General features: G+C 39.5%; 1 protein-coding gene across 1 annotated transcript in view; it reads right to left on the reverse strand.

Moving 5' to 3' along the window:
* Positions 1-16,163, reverse strand: part of cfap74 (cilia and flagella associated protein 74) — a 92,612-nt gene that overhangs the window by 56,393 nt on the left and 20,056 nt on the right. The window contains 7 exon segments of the mRNA XM_034144634.1: positions 3,997-4,118; positions 4,247-4,369; positions 5,384-5,493; positions 8,311-8,419; positions 8,612-8,797; positions 9,588-9,677; positions 10,394-10,460. Of these exon segments, the coding sequence (XP_034000525.1) occupies positions 3,997-4,118; positions 4,247-4,369; positions 5,384-5,493; positions 8,311-8,419; positions 8,612-8,797; positions 9,588-9,677; positions 10,394-10,460 (807 nt within the window).

A 16,163-nucleotide genomic window follows, 5' to 3' on the forward strand; every position in this document is an offset into this window, starting at 1 on the left:
AGACGCTCTTTTATTGTTTCCCCAAAAAGCCTGCCAAGCTATTTTTTGTTCAAATTACAGTGTTGGAGGAAGAGTGACATATTGCATGGTTTGCTGGTGCAAGCGTCAACATTTTTGTATTTAAAGCCTGCTGTTCACACTGATGCCGTCTTCGTCATCTTGTCACATGTGCTGTTGTGCCAGCGCACCAGATGGCAGTTGTCACAAATCCTCCACCCCCACACATGCACTCCCTCCCCCACGTGATGTGACACAATGACAGGCTAGGTGGTGGACCACACGTCTGCAAATGTCTCTGCCCCCGGTGAATCTTTAACCTTGTGTGAGCATTATACTGTATCGTGGCCTCACAAAGGATTTCCTGTTACCCTGTGCTATTGTGTGGACCAAAGAGGATTGTGGGGATGTGAGCTTACCGCTCGGTTCATTGCGTCATCCTTTGTTAAAAGAATATTTATCAGATAATGCATCGGTATTTTATTTATCTCAATACTTGGCTCTGAGCATGGTTAAGAGAGTTTTATGTTGAGACATCTGAAAAGTAAGCTGGACTGGTCCGTTTTAAGGGATTTCAATGAGCCGGTTTTCTGTGGAAATGATTGCTTTGGCAAAGAGTGTGTGAGGGAGTTTTAGTATTGCATTCAGCACATAAGCCAACATGCTACATCAGCAGTCCATGCCACTTTCCAAACCCTAATAAGTCAGCATGACAACGACTAAAATGAAAATATGACATGTAACACTCCCTTCTGCAGTCATCTCATTGGGCTGAGGGGTTTTAAACTGTCTCTTTCAGATATAGCCGGGATGTTTTAAGTGGGTTTTTATATTGTACACGGTACAGTAGAAGGCTGTCAGCGCGCCAACACCAAATGGCAAGGAAATAAAGCCATTTACTGCTTTAGATGGGGGAAGCCACAAAACCAATACAAAACAGTATCACTACACAGGAAATATTGGTGAGTATTTTTTCCAGAGTAATTACTATTTTGCTCTGAAATAGTGATATTTAATCATTTTGGAGTGTATTTATTACTCATAGCTTCTAGAGTGCGATCAAAAATGCAGAGTCAATTCTATTGGAGTTAAACCATGACCACGCTGTAACGGAGGTGATCTCTGGGGCCATTGATCTCGGTCTCCGTTACGGATTATATAGCTTCATTATTGGCGAAGTATAATCATTTGTTCCACGCTAAAACATTGCACAGGAAGCATGTGATTATATGTAATTTATGCATATATTTGTCACAATCTGTCTATGTTTTAGTTTGTCTGTCTCTGTTTCCTGTTTTAGTTTGAAAAGTGTTCCCCCTCCCGTCTTGTCTGTTGCTGGTGATTGCGTTCACCTGGTGCCCTGTGTTTCTCCTCCCTCCTCACCTGTGTCTTGTTGGTTTGATTAGTCCTGTGTGTATTTAGGTTCTGTTTTCCTGTTAGTGTGTGTGTGAGGTCCTGGTGGGTGAGGTCCTGGTGGCTGGTGGCTGGTGGCTGGTGGCTGGTGGCTGGTGGCTGGTGGCTGGTGGCTGGTGGCTGGTGGCTGGTGGCTGGTGGCTGGTGGCTGGTGGCTGGTGGCTGGTGGCTGGTGGCTGGTGGCTGGTGGCTGGTGGCTGGTGGCTGGTGACTGGTGACTGGTGACTGGTGACTGGTGACTGGTGACTGGTGACTGGTGACTGGTGACTGGTGACTGGTGACTGGTGACTGGTGACTGGTGACTGGTGACTGGTGACTGGTGACTGGTGACTGGTGACTGGTGACTGGTGACTGGTGACGGACCGTCTCCACAGCAGCGTTAAAAAAATCTTGGAGGTGGGCGTATCTGAGGCTTGGGGATTTTTTTGCGATCAACCAATCACATGAATCTCCCGCCCGCGACATACGAAGCCAAAAAGCCCGAAGTAAACTGGATATAAACTCCCCAAAACAGGCGAAAACATACCACTGTCTCTGCCACCTCCCTCCATGCCTGGCTCCTCCGGTTTATATCCCGGTAGGTCTGGTCATAAAGCACCGGGTGATTGATTCGCTACCGCTAATTTCTCCTCCATTTTTTGGAATATGAGGAAATGATCTGCGGTATGTCTCTCCCAGCATACACGCCGTTTGATTGGCTAGAGCTTGAACTGCCAGATTTGCGTACACGGGATTTGATTGGCTGCCGCTTCCACCTCAGCTTCAAAAGTTGAACATTGTTCAACTTTGAATCTTGAAAATCCTGAGAATCTCCGCTCGCCTGCCCACAATGCATTTCGGCGAAAAGTGAGGGAAAGTGACGTCACCCCATTCAAAGTGAATGGGCAGAAGCGTTTCAAGATTTTTTAACGCTGCTGTGGAGACGGTCCGTGACTGTGTTCACGTGAGACAGTCATATTGAGGCTGTGTATCCTGTACCACAAAGAGGAATAAATGCCCACACCGGGTTGTATTTGAACTCTCTGCCTCCTTGCTTGGTCGGGCCGCTCAATGGTCAGCTTCACACACGCCCACTCATGTTCCTTAAGCACTTTGGTTTATTGACCTTTTTTATTGTAAAGATCATTATGGTTCATTTATTCTATTCTGAGTGAAATGACCTTCTATTGGGAGTAAAATGGCAGTAGAGTTGTTTTTAATATCCACTACATAGAGTAAATAACCATTAAGCAGAGTCAAATCTAAGCACATAATAGACTAAAATGAACTCTAAAAATACAACTCTGAACAAAGAGTACATTTTACTCTATATAGGTTGGGACCAAATGTAATATTTTTAGAGTAACATTTTCTTCAATTTGAGTCAATTTTACTCAGAGAAATGTACTGTGTACTAGTGCATGTTATATTTAGAACAGTTTCACTGCTCCATCTTGCTGATTTCTGGTGATCACTTACACTCATCCTAAAAGAGGTGATTTTGATTTATTTTAAAGAAAACTATGAGGAAACCAAGGAACACCTAAAACTGTCTAATTTCTTTACGAAATATATAATGTATGTATGTATGTTGGTCCACAACCTTTTTTTTCATGACCAAGATAAAAAGATCGGGCAGGTCCGAAGTCATAAAATACTGTGTGCATTGTTATTAACATGAAATATCGTGTAACAGCAAAAGACTAAAATGAAGTTTAAAAAATATAAACTCTACCAAAATCTCTCTCTATTTTTCATTGACTAAAATTAAAAAAAAATCTAATTTTATTTGACTAAGATAACACAACAATGCCCAGACTCAAATAAAACTTGACCTAAAGTAAAAAACGATGAGTTTAACTAAATGTAATACAAACAAGGACATTTGAAACAGTACGAAGGCTTAAAAAAAGAATTAACCTGGCCGTAAAATAAAAGCAACCCTGAGGTCTCATTGTCCTTCACAATTACTGTTGCCTGTTGTTTTAATTACAACCTTTACCTAACATTAAAAGTAATGGAACTCAGATAATGCTTCGTATAGTTTCTTGGCACACTATGTTTGCCCTTGATCCATTATGTTCTCCAACTGTGACCAATGATTACTTAAAGTGACACTGATATGAAAACTAATGACGTCTCGCTGCCCTTAATTCGTCAAGACAGATGTGTCAATGGATGTAAACCAATTGGGCATCAACACGGGATATAAAACACGTAGTATTCAATAAAAAGGGCAGAGCGACTGTTTCAAATGTCTCGGGTGGATTTCTCCATTAAATTACATTTATTGTATTATAGTGTTAAGTATGACACAGGAATTAAGCTAACAAGGTACGCAGCTACATTTTAAACTTTACTCTAGGGATTTCCTGATTAATTTCAACAACAAATAAGTAGATATACAAAACATTTTCAACTTCTAGGTACTGTTGTATAGATGAAAATAAGTGAGACGTCAGAACACAATTCTGGGTTATGATTGGAAGCTTAGCAGGAAACTAAAATAACACAAGTGCAACAGTGCAGGTTTCACAACAACATTTCTGCATCAAGGGGTTTATCTACATGAAAAATCAGTCAGCAATCACAGTGTATGGGACCGACCTGCTTTGGACCACGATGCTGTCTTGATAGAGGCGATCAAACATGCAGATCTTCAGGTCAATGCTGGGCTGAACCACCCAGACAGGGACGCTGACTGCCACCCCCTTCACCTGGATGGGTATCTGTAGGTACAAAAAACGTTTGGTTTACATAGAATAACAGTCTCTCTATGGCTCTATCATTTTTTTAATGTCTACCCTTATCTTGTTTTTAATTACATTCCCAAGGTGATAGAATCGTAGTGTCTTACTGGTTTGCTGGTTAAGCCAGAGAATCTGATGTGGAAGTCCAGTTTGCTCTCTCCTGGAATGGTTGGAGTGAATATGACCTCCAGTCTGATGCTTTCGAAAGGACCAATCTCCCCTTCTTTTACCTAGAAGGAGGGTACATCAAACATGACATATTGTATGTTACAGTCGAAAAGTATTCCACAAAACAAATGTGAGATGACAATTTTACTCAGATGAACATCTCACTAAAACAAAAGTTAGCCTATGACCTTGAGTGTTTTTAACTGAGCTCCAAGAGCTTTTATCTGGCTGAATTCGGTTTAACTGTTTTATTCCACGACACAAACCATTTCTGTCAATGTAGGGGAAGCTGAAATCTCTCAGTTCTCTTAAATAGCATTTAATCATACTACGTACAGTGAGAAGCGATTGTTTAGTCAGCTCCAAGGCATAAAGGTGGTGAGAGAAATAATACAAAAACTAAAGAGTGAGCCAATCGTGCAGCAACAGACTCAATATGGTGTGACAACAACAGCATGATGGATAATCTGCCATATAAGACACCAGCCTTCAACCACACAATGTGAAAGTATCACTCATAATGACAATAATCGAGCCACGGGCATGCAGACATGCCGCACACACACACAGCCATAACAGGCGCAGAGGGAGAGGCAGCACACCATTAGCCCCCCACCAGAGAGACGTAATGAACCCTGAACAACTCCACAACTTCATATGGGCCACAAGGCACACTGAGCTAAAAACAAAACGGAGAGGCAGGAAGTTTTCCACAAATGCAAATAATAATCTGTCTAAGAAATAGATTGGGTATCTCTCTGGTCTAGTTACACAGATAAGTCCAATAACTTCAAATATAACCATTTCCTATACATGCAGCCAGCCACAGGGAAGGTTTTATCGGTCAAGCAGTCGTGAAACAGCTATTCATCGTCATTAATAGATGATGAATCTATGAATAATTCCCTGACATGTTGTCTAAAGCCACCTACACTTGTAGTCTGTATCTTAACAAGACAGGTGAGTAAAATGGACTGTAGCATCAGGGTTTGAAGTTATAAAATAATTGTTATAAAAAAAAGTAATGGAATCGTCAACATCATTTTGACTGTAAAAGATAAGATTGAAATACTTACATTTCCTAGACATATGTCACCAAAGTCTGAGTTGCTCTGGTCCATCTGGGCATCCACATCAGTGGACACACACGTCTCAGGAATAGCTTCTGGACCTGCAGCTAAAGCCTCTGACACACACACACACACACACACACACACACACACACACACACACACACACACACACACACACACACACACACACACACACACACACACACACACACACACACACACCACACACACACACACACACACACACACACACACACACACACACACACACACACACACACACACACACACACACACACACACACACACACACACACACACACACACACACACACACACACACACAACACACACACACACACACACACACACACACACACACACACACACACACACACACACACACACACACACACACACACACACACACACACACACACACACACACACACACACACACACACACACACACACACACACACACACACACACACACACACTATAGCTGAGTGATCAACCTGTCTTGGGATAACAGCCAACCCTCCAAAAACAACAACACTGTGAACTCGATATATCTATGGTTTGAAAAACCCAAAATTCGGCCTCATGGTGGCACTAAGGGAAAGCTCATGAGGGCCACCAAAATCAGACGCCTTCTTCCTACTGGCAGTATGAGGGAGCACTTCAAATAGTGTGTTATTAGAGCAAGGTGCAGCAGATACAGTAGCACATCAGAATTTGGACAGATGGCCTAGAAAAATAATAAACCTTGTCTTGGGAGCATGAATAGGCGCATTCAATGTGATGCCAATCAGGCCATTAGTTCAAGAGATATTGGTGGCATTAAAAGCAAATACAGGCAAAATATTCAGTAACGTCAGCAGCCTAAAAATTCTGCCTAGATCAAACAGCCTTTCGCAACAATGGTGAATATTGAAAAATAGACTCAGTCTTTTCCAAACCAGCAGAACAGAGAAGAAAGACTGAGCAGCTTATCAACGCATCAGTGGAGGAAACTGCTGAGTGTAGTGATGAAGATTTCTGATCTGAGGGAACATTAAAGAGAGTGCTGTGAGAGCAAGGTGAACCCTCCACGTTCTGTGTGTGTGCGCTCTTTTTTTTTCTTACAAGGACCGCATGTCCTAACAGGAATAAAGAGATGAGAGAAATCACCCACAACAGGAGATTTTGTTCTTAGTTCCTGTGTTTCAGAGGCTGTTTTAGGAAACAGTCCTTCGCAAATTATATTAATATAGAACTGCACATGCTAATATGATTAGTATACTGCTGTATTTTCATAAACATAACAGTAAAACGTAATACTGATTTACTGTCAGTCTATTTTTCTTCCTACAACACAGCTTCTTGTAACTAAAGCATGATTATGGCTCTGTTTAGCATTCAAAACACTTGGCTAAGGCCAAGGAAAGATTGTGGGTGTTAAAGATTGTTACATTTTGAAAAGGTCACTACATCCTACTGCAAACTTATAGTTGGCATTGATTTTGTTCAAAACTCTGATAAATATTATACAACAACACCAGGAGTCTACAGCCATTTTAACTGCTCTGAGGAGAAGGGTCTAGCTAGAGAGCTCCAGGCTTGGGGCCAACCTAAACTGTTGGACCCTTTAGAGACCTTAGCTTGGAGGAAAAAGTGAAATCTGAAATTGGGTATGACAGAGATAATCATCAGGGTACGATAGCACAACACAGTCTCGCGGCATTTCTTGTTATAGTCACAAATGTAATCTATTGATTCGTGTTCACCAACACGATTTCGCAATTTTTTTCGTGTCACACAGAACGATTTTAAAAGCAATGTAAATAATAACAAATTAGAAGGAAAAAAAGATGACAAAAAATACAGATGTCAGTATTCTGAGGCTCTGAGCCCCATTTCTTTTCCTCGCGGATGGCAAAAAAACTCAGACATTATACAATTTAAAATAAAAGGGATAGGGTTAGGCTTAGGGTAAGATATTGAGTAAGAAAATGTTTATATGAACCACACAGCTTCCGGTATTCCAAGACCCGGCCGACCGGACAAAAAGACGTGGTGCAGGCACGAAACATACTACCAATAGAAATGCATTGCTTTTAAAATCGTTCTGTCTGACACGAAAAAAATGCGAAAAGGGGTTAGGGTTGTTGGTGAACACGAATCAATAGATTACATTAATTTCGTGACTATAACACGAAATGCCGTGAGACTGGGTTGGATAGCAAGTGTTCATCTATGTAAAAAAGCTGTACAACCTCAACCAATTACACCCAAGTAAAAAAAAAATAATATAACTAAGTTTATAAAGTGACGTTAAAGAGCAAATAACTTGGAGTTTGCTAACGTAAGCTAGCTGGCTAGCTTGTATCTGTTGTTGTTGTGCTAAGGTTCGTTTGCTAACTTTAGTCTAGCTAATTAACATTAGCAGACTTACAATGTTAGTACAAGTTAATTGCTGCTTATTTTTACCTTTTATCTTGTATTTTTGCCTTACAGTTATAGAGAAATATTAAGGTTGTCATGTTTACCTGGATATTACTGAAAGGTTGTGTGGAATGGTCGTGATACATATGGGTAGCGGAGAAAAAGGAAAGAAATGATACCAAATTTAGCATCACCAGTTAGCATGACATGGATTGGGTTTTGAGTGACAGGTTTCAGTTCCAGTTTTAAATTCATATAGAACTTGAATTTAGGGTTAACAAAAAAATGAGCATTTAATAATATTTTGGGCGTTTGTGCATACTGAATGTTAACAACTTTTGTTTGTGCTTTTCTAAAACGTTTTATGTTTTGGGCCGTTTTGCTATTATTATATAAACACAACAGTAAAAACCTAGGAAGGGAGGAAAGAGACAGGGGATGAGATGAAGCAAAGGGCCCCTGGTTGGATTCGAACCGGGGCCCCAACTGTTTAACAGATTTACCTGGGTGCTCAGACAGCTGCTGACTCTCCTCCTCTGCTTGGAGTTTGCCAGTCCCCATGGATACAGAGCTGCTCTGGCTGCCAGATGTTGTGTTTGGACTGCTTGTTTCCTGTCAGCAAACAGCAACTCATCAGACTTTGTACATGAACGTTTATTTATATGAGTGTCTTTGGACCTGGTTATTTGAATTGACTACACATTCATCATATATGCTGTATCTAGTTTATAATTTGTAGCATTACATTTTCTCCATAAGGCCATCACAAAAAGCAACTCTCGAGTTTCAGATCAAAAGGCTGACCTGGCGTGTGTTGGCAGAGACATGGGATGCCATCTGGACGTGGCTAGTTTCTGGACTGAGACACGCGGAAGTGTCCAGGCTGAAGCGGCTGGCCAGAGCTCCCTTGTTGGTCAAGGTGATAGTCCATGAAACAGTTTGGCCGACTACGTGCGAACCAAAGTCAATGAACTGGTTGTCAACTTCCATCTAGAGAGAGGATACATTTATATACAGAAATTAGCATTAGCAATGAAGATTTTTTTGGTACCACTTTACAATAAGACTACCCTTATAAAGGGTTTACGAATAGTTTGTAATTCATTTATTAATTAGGTTGTGGACCCTTTATAAATCATTAATAAGCTTGTATAAGACATGAGATAAACAGGGCAACTGTGACCGGTTGCTTGCCAAATAGTGAGCCCACATTTATCTGTACGGCTAAGCCTTATATTGGCTACTTAGCGTACTTCGTCTTCTTCATCAGCCAGCATCCTTAGTATCTGTTGTTCACCGAGTTGATTCTCGCTAAGTAGCCAATATAAGGCTTAGTCATCTTGCCAAATAGTGAGCCTGTGTTGATGTTAGAACTGGTTTATAAATGGTTCTTAATGATTAATAAAGTGTTTACAACCTAATTAATAACCTAATTATAAACCCTTTATGAATCGTTTATAAGGGTAGTCTTATTGTAAAGTGGTACCAATTTTTTTAAGTACAGAGTTTAACATACATAAATACATATACAAATACTGCATTAGGTTGTCATATTTGTTCCATCATTATTGTTCCGATTTTCCCTTATATTAGATAGATAGATAGATAGATAGATACTTTATTTATCCTATTTGTCCTTATATTACTATAAGGCCAATAAATACAATGTGGTACAGTATACCCACAAAAATATGCAATGCTAGAAAAATAGCAAAGCATGAAAATAACATTGGTCATTTGAATGTAATTTCCTCTAGGAGTGCTACACAGCATGACTCACATCACATTTCTTTATGGTGCATCTGACGGGCACAGAGAAGGGACCCACTGCTGATGCAAACCGGACCTCTCCCTCCAGATCCTCGTTGATCTGAGGTGATCAGATAATGGGACAATGTGTTGCTTCATAACACCGTTGACATTGAATTCAGAATTAAACTTTGATATTAGATAAATCCACAGACATTTGATTCTTAAAGTCGAATGACAGCGAGCAGATAGTTATTTTGACTTTGCTGATGAGAAACAGAAGAAAGCTGTATACAAGTTTAACAACTTCCAATATTTCCATTCTTCACAAGGTTACATGTATGTACTGTTTTTGGATTTAACTATCATTTTAGATCTTATTTGAAATAATATAAAGGTGATGCAGGGAATATCTCAGTCCTCTGTACCTCTTGTTGCCTTGCACAGCTCATACATGTCTAAGATTATGATATACAGAGCCACAGGATTAAGCCAAGACTCCGTAACTCTTACACTGTTCATCTGATGTGGATGTAAAAACACTCAAATAAAACGCAAGCACCTTAATGTCTTAATTACTCAGTTTTAAATCCAATGTGGTAAAGAACAGTCAACACAACACAGAATGTGCCATTGATTGCACTGCAAGGAAATACATTTATTATTTATATACAGTATTATGAAAGTCTGAACAATGGTTTATTCCAATTTAATAACTAATATATTTTTTTGTTTTTGGTACATTTCACAGATATAAAAAGGATTAAAAACACAACAAGTCTTCAGTCTTTTAACAATCAAATGTGTAGAAGTTTTAAAGGAGGGGGTGTTACTAACCATAGGCTGAAAAACAGCCTGCATGTCACAGGACATCCCAGTGGATAAAGAACCAGGGGGATCAAAGCTGAAAGTCAAATCACATTAAGTTCTGAATAAGAAAATCTGCATTTTTCAACAAAAAAAACCCCACAACAGCAAATAAATATGGATAATTAAGTTAAGACATATAAATATGGATAATTAAGTTAAGATATTTTCTTCAGAGTTGAATAATGTAAAGATATGAGTAACACAATTTAAAAGCAGTGTTTGTTTCGTCTTTGCGTGGCTTCACACATAAATAACAGAAAACAAGACAAAACAAGAACACCACAGAAGGTATGTGCAACTTCAGGAGGAAATACATTCAACAGAATACCAGCATTAGCAGCAGCTTCAGATAAAATGCAACATCTCCTGAGAGCGGATAAGCTAAAGAGCCGAGGTCAACAGTCAACCTGAGGCTCAGTTTGAACCACGCACAAGACGAAGAGGAGAACAAAAGCTATTGTTTGGTATCATTTTATATTATTATCGCACTGTTACCAAACGTTTCTTTCCAGTCGAGAAAAGAACCATGAGCACTGTGAGCTATTTCAATGCAACATGTGTATCTCACAGCACATGTTTACACCAACACCAAGCTGCCTGAGGAGCTTCACAACTTGCCGCCCTTCGAAAGACACAAGAGGAGAGCCGATCGATATGAATATAGCAGGCAGCCAGCCAGAGGAGCACGGAGGATTCTGAAAAATAAATAGATAAGCTCGAGAAATAAATTCGACTACTACCATAATGAGGAAGAAGCTACAGTTAGAATACATAAAAGATACCAAGCCTTTGTCTTACGGTCTTCATAAAGGTTTCATCGTATTCATTTGGACATTTTTATGCATGCAGTGGGTGTTTTCATGTATAAATGATGAGATGTTGGCCTGCAGGTAGTTCAAAACAAAGCTGGAAAGGGTTCATATTAGTTTTCTTATGTCAACTTGCCAAACTCTGTGAGGAAGGAGAATTAATTCTGCACTTTTCCTTCTGTTATACACATCAATCAAGGATAAACAGATACAAAATGAATACAGGACAGCATGGGGTGAATAAAGTCAAAGTGAAATTCTTCTTTTTAATAACACATGTGCAAATATATCCATGTGCATTTTTTGATTTGCGTACTTATTCAATGATATCACCAAGAATAAGGCATTCAAGTTTTGTGAATCTTTCTGTGATTACAGTGCCTCCTTTATTAACGTCCTCTAATATTTGCAGGAAGTTTTGTCCCAAATGACAGAGCTGTAAACTGATTGGTCCACCAATTGTTTACACTGTATGAACAAGAGACAAAGTAAGCTAACCTTCGCTGTTGCTACAAGTCATGGGAAAACAGCGAGTTGTAAGGACCACATTAGCATCTAACATGACCAAAGTGACATTTACATGCTTTTTAATGGGCTGCAGCTAGCACTAGCCAATTAGCTCTCTAGCCTGACGTTAACAGGGCACTTTTCCCTGGTGGATGATTGTTCTGTCACTTCAGCTAAAAGTAAGACAACACGTGTGGTCATGTTTGCTAATATGATTAGTAGTATAATAGAGCAGGAAAGCTAATGGGTTGTGGGAAGTTGCTTGAATTCTGTTGATCTTGTGTTGTGTAGCAGGCTGCCGTCTACTCTGCCTACGATACAAACAAACTTTTCCAGAACTAAACAATGTTTAAAATGTGTCTGTAGAAGAACAGAACATTTAAAGACATTGAAACTGCAGGGGAACCTGATTGGGTGGCTTTTGCTGAAACATGGTTTGAACAGCAGTGGACATCTTCAAACTCAATTTGAGAAAGACAAAAGGGGATTTATGCTTCATAGTTGGACAGCTTAATTCAAACGTGGTTGAGACAAGTAGGAATTACTACCAGTGGGCAACGGATAAGTGTGTTTGGTTTGAAGTTGTTGGTCCAGCTGTCATTTTGGCTGCCTGGATCTGCCATCCAGCTCACCACTGTGACCTGGAAGTGTATGAAAGCATTCCATCTAGCATGGTGAATCTGTTGCTAATTATAAATGTCACATTGAACTTTCATCAGAATTGATTTTTCTTTAATGCTAATTTCCATCCTTATTGGTACCATTCATCTTTCATGGCTTCAGGACAGCTGGTATGAAAATACACGGGAAGATAAAATAGAGCAGTTCACTTGGGATTACATGCGAAGTGAGGCAGTGTTTCAGAAAGCCCGTTCCAGCCCTATATAACGCACTGCAAACGAGGCCATACTGTACACCATATTTATTGCAGTCTACTGAAGTGATGAAGCTGGGACCGTGGCTGTACAGTATTACTAACTATGCCGGGTGTTCTATTTTAAATTCTGGCCCATTGTTTTCTCCTACAGTAAATCAATAAGCATTCTCAGATCATTATTCAGTTCATCAGAGCTCACACCCCCCCACGCTCTTAACCATGTCTGAAGGCGACCTACAGTGAAGCATCAAGTCTCTGACAATGCTTGTGAAGATTACCTGAATACTGTTTCTGTAGTGTGTGAGAGCTTGATCTCTTGACTTAGAATACTTTGCTAGAATATAATGCTTGTTCCTGCATGGTAATGGTATTTGCCCTACGAGAAAAACGTAGTAGTCCTAGGTGATTGTTTTAAATAAGAAAGATACACTGGCATGATACAGTATAGGAAATAAAGCTCCACTGCGGTTTTAACTGATGTTCGTACTAAATAATTAATGTTTGGACTCACTCTGTTTATTTGTTCTTCATTAGCAAAAGTTGTGGATAGTAAATGATATCACCTTGGTTCCAAAAAAATCACATTTTGGTAAGAGAATAGCTTGACACATCCTAAACAAATCATGATTTTTAAATAGCCTATCTATTATCAATAGCGACTGCAATTTTCTATATTACTCTACCCAATTAATTTACAGCAGTTTCTATTGGCATCAAAATGACTATTAGGATACCTTACAGATCAGATTTAGTTGCTTGTTTTGATTACTGAAACACAGTTTAAAAGGTTTTCTTACTAGTTAATGCTCCATTATCCTCAAATTGTTATATTTTGTCGAGTACCAATATTAGTACTAGTTTATCGAACACCAATTCTGGCAGTCCTGGGCTGTTGTTTTGACCCAGTAGTGAGGGGATACAGCAGATCCAATTATTGAATTCAATGAACATACACAGAATGCCCTAAATGAAAGCTTTGTTGACAGTTTTAAAAGGTTTTTCAATGTTAAGGATTCATCTTTATTAAGTTATCATAATGAATCCAAATAGAAGCTAAAACATCAATACAGTACAAGTTATGATAAAGCAATTTCTATTAGATTTTGTTTAATTAAGTAAAACATTCTAGACTACTACTTATATGCAAACACAGAAACAATGTCAGACATGTGTTAAGCATCAAAAAACTCAAATTACTAAGACAAAAATATATTATCCATTGGAGTCAATACAATGGGAGTACAATCAACACCTGCTGAAAGCTATATTAAAACAAACATTCTCAATACAACTTTAGTTCACTTTACTGCTGCTGAGCAACATTTGTGGGTGGGGAAGAAAAATTGCACAATTTTTGCTCAACATGTCATACTTTAAACAAAGAACACTTTCTTTGTCTTGGTATTTGGTGTTTTGATTGGTAACATCATTTTTCCCAACACCTTGTAAATCTGTACAAAAACTGCCTGCCATCTGGGGAGTTCAGGATCTGCTGTAACAAGTCATATGAGCCAAGAGTGACTAAAATGTCAGGGGAGATGGCCATCTAACAGCATGCTGGTTGACGAGGGCTATAACTGGTCAAACCATACCATGTAAGGCTGTATAAGCAAAACCCCTGATTGTATTGATCTGAATTAGGGCTTTATAGCTTTTGAATTTCATTTATTTGACTTATTTTACTCCTTTCATTCATTTCAGGGAATATTAATGAAGTGGCTGAGTATGGCACATTATTGCGATATTACACAATAACCCTTCTTGTCAGGCTTCCAGGAATACGTTTATGTCCCGATTGCAGAAGCCTGGACAAATGAACAACTACAGCGTGTTTGAATTCAAAACATCAATGGCGGCTCCTAAAGAGGTTAGAGAGGCTGCATCAGCACCAGTTATTTCCGAATTTAGAAAGAAAAGCAAAGAATGGCACTGAGGGATTTCTAGAGTTGATAGATATTTGTATACTTCATTAGATTGTTGATCCTATCACATGAAAAGTATTTCTTGAAAGTTCCTCCCCTTTTCCAAACTGTTTCCATTGACGGCTTCTCCAATGTCTTTGTGTAACAAACCATCTGGTGGGGAAACTAATAAAGCTTTATCATGAAGACATTTTGTTTGTATCTTTCAGAACTGATGAATCTAATGTAAAAAAATAACAGCAGGGAGCTCCTGTTGTAATTATGTGTATTAATCTTATTCATTTTCGAACTATTTTTACTTTCAAATTGTGTTTTATCCTGAACTATCTGAAGAGAGATTGAGTGTACTGTCAGTAACATGAAAGAGAGATGGCAAGATGAGTGGATTTAATGAACACTATACACAGTATGTGAAAGTGCATGTTTGCTACATGTGAGTTAAGATCAGAGAACTATAAAGTGATGTGTTCAGACAAGTGGTCCAGTGCTAATGCTGGAGAAGAACGGCATCAGTAGTTTCCGGCTGACCCCGCTGTAGCCTGGGAGACGCTTCGCTCAGTCAGGCAGAAAGAAGAGAGAAGAAGAAACCACATCAAGTCACGGGGGAGCTGATGGGAAAGTGATACACAGCGAGTGACCTGCAGAACAATGCATCTCTTCCCCTGCCTGTGGGCTGCTGGCAGGCGGAGAGAAAGAAGCAGGAGAAGGCAGAGACGTAGACTGACTCATAAGAGGAGCTGAGATCGTGTGGAGCCAAGCTGGCGTCCATATGTGGGAGGACAGGCTCTGCTTTCACGTCCACTCCATTGTCTCTTTACATGACAACAAGTGGTGGTATTGAGTGGTGATGCATCAACAGATGTTGCCATGTGGTAGTTAAAGCTGTCACAAATGCAGTATGTAGGAGCTTTAACATTTAAACCCAACACCTGTAGCTATTGTCACAAAACCTGAATTTGAAACACTCTTTACAAGCATCCTTTGCTTTTCTTTTGCCTGATAATCCATAAATAGAATCAATCAATCTGATTTTAAAATAGCTACATTAAAGAGGGCCTATTATGCTTTTAGCTGTTTTCCCTTTTCCTCGTGTGTTCTATATCTATTTTTGTGCATGTAAATGGTCTGCAAATGCTAAAATCCCTGTGTTCCCTCCAGAGGGAGTTTCTCTCCCACACACTACGACCCCCTGCCTGAAACGCCTCCATTTGATTCATTTGTTTACTTCAGTAACATAGTAACATCACTATGTTACACTCGCGCTTCTATTGGCTAGCGCTCCAATATATTGTACGTGATGGGCTAAAGGGCGGGACATTTTCAAAAGAGTAAGCAGTTGACCAATCAGAGCAGACTGGACTCCCGTTTCAGACAGGGGGTGAAAAGATGGTATTATGAGTGCATTGTAAAATTGTAGATTAACTTTCAAAAGACAGGTCAACAATTATTTTTTTAGACCCGATGTAGAGAGTTAGGTCCAAGTTATGTGTCGCCAAGTTTAACTCAAAGACTAGAAGCAGGGAGAAACAGCATAACACAATCAAACATTTGTATGTAATTGGTTGAAAGTCTCTGTTGCTTTGTATCGCTTGTTTAAGGGGTACTTGGGAAGTTCTAATGCA

The sequence above is a fragment of the Trematomus bernacchii genome, unplaced genomic scaffold (assembly GCF_902827165.1).
Source record: "Trematomus bernacchii unplaced genomic scaffold, fTreBer1.1, whole genome shotgun sequence".
In the NCBI taxonomy this organism is placed as follows: domain Eukaryota; kingdom Metazoa; phylum Chordata; class Actinopteri; order Perciformes; family Nototheniidae; genus Trematomus; species Trematomus bernacchii.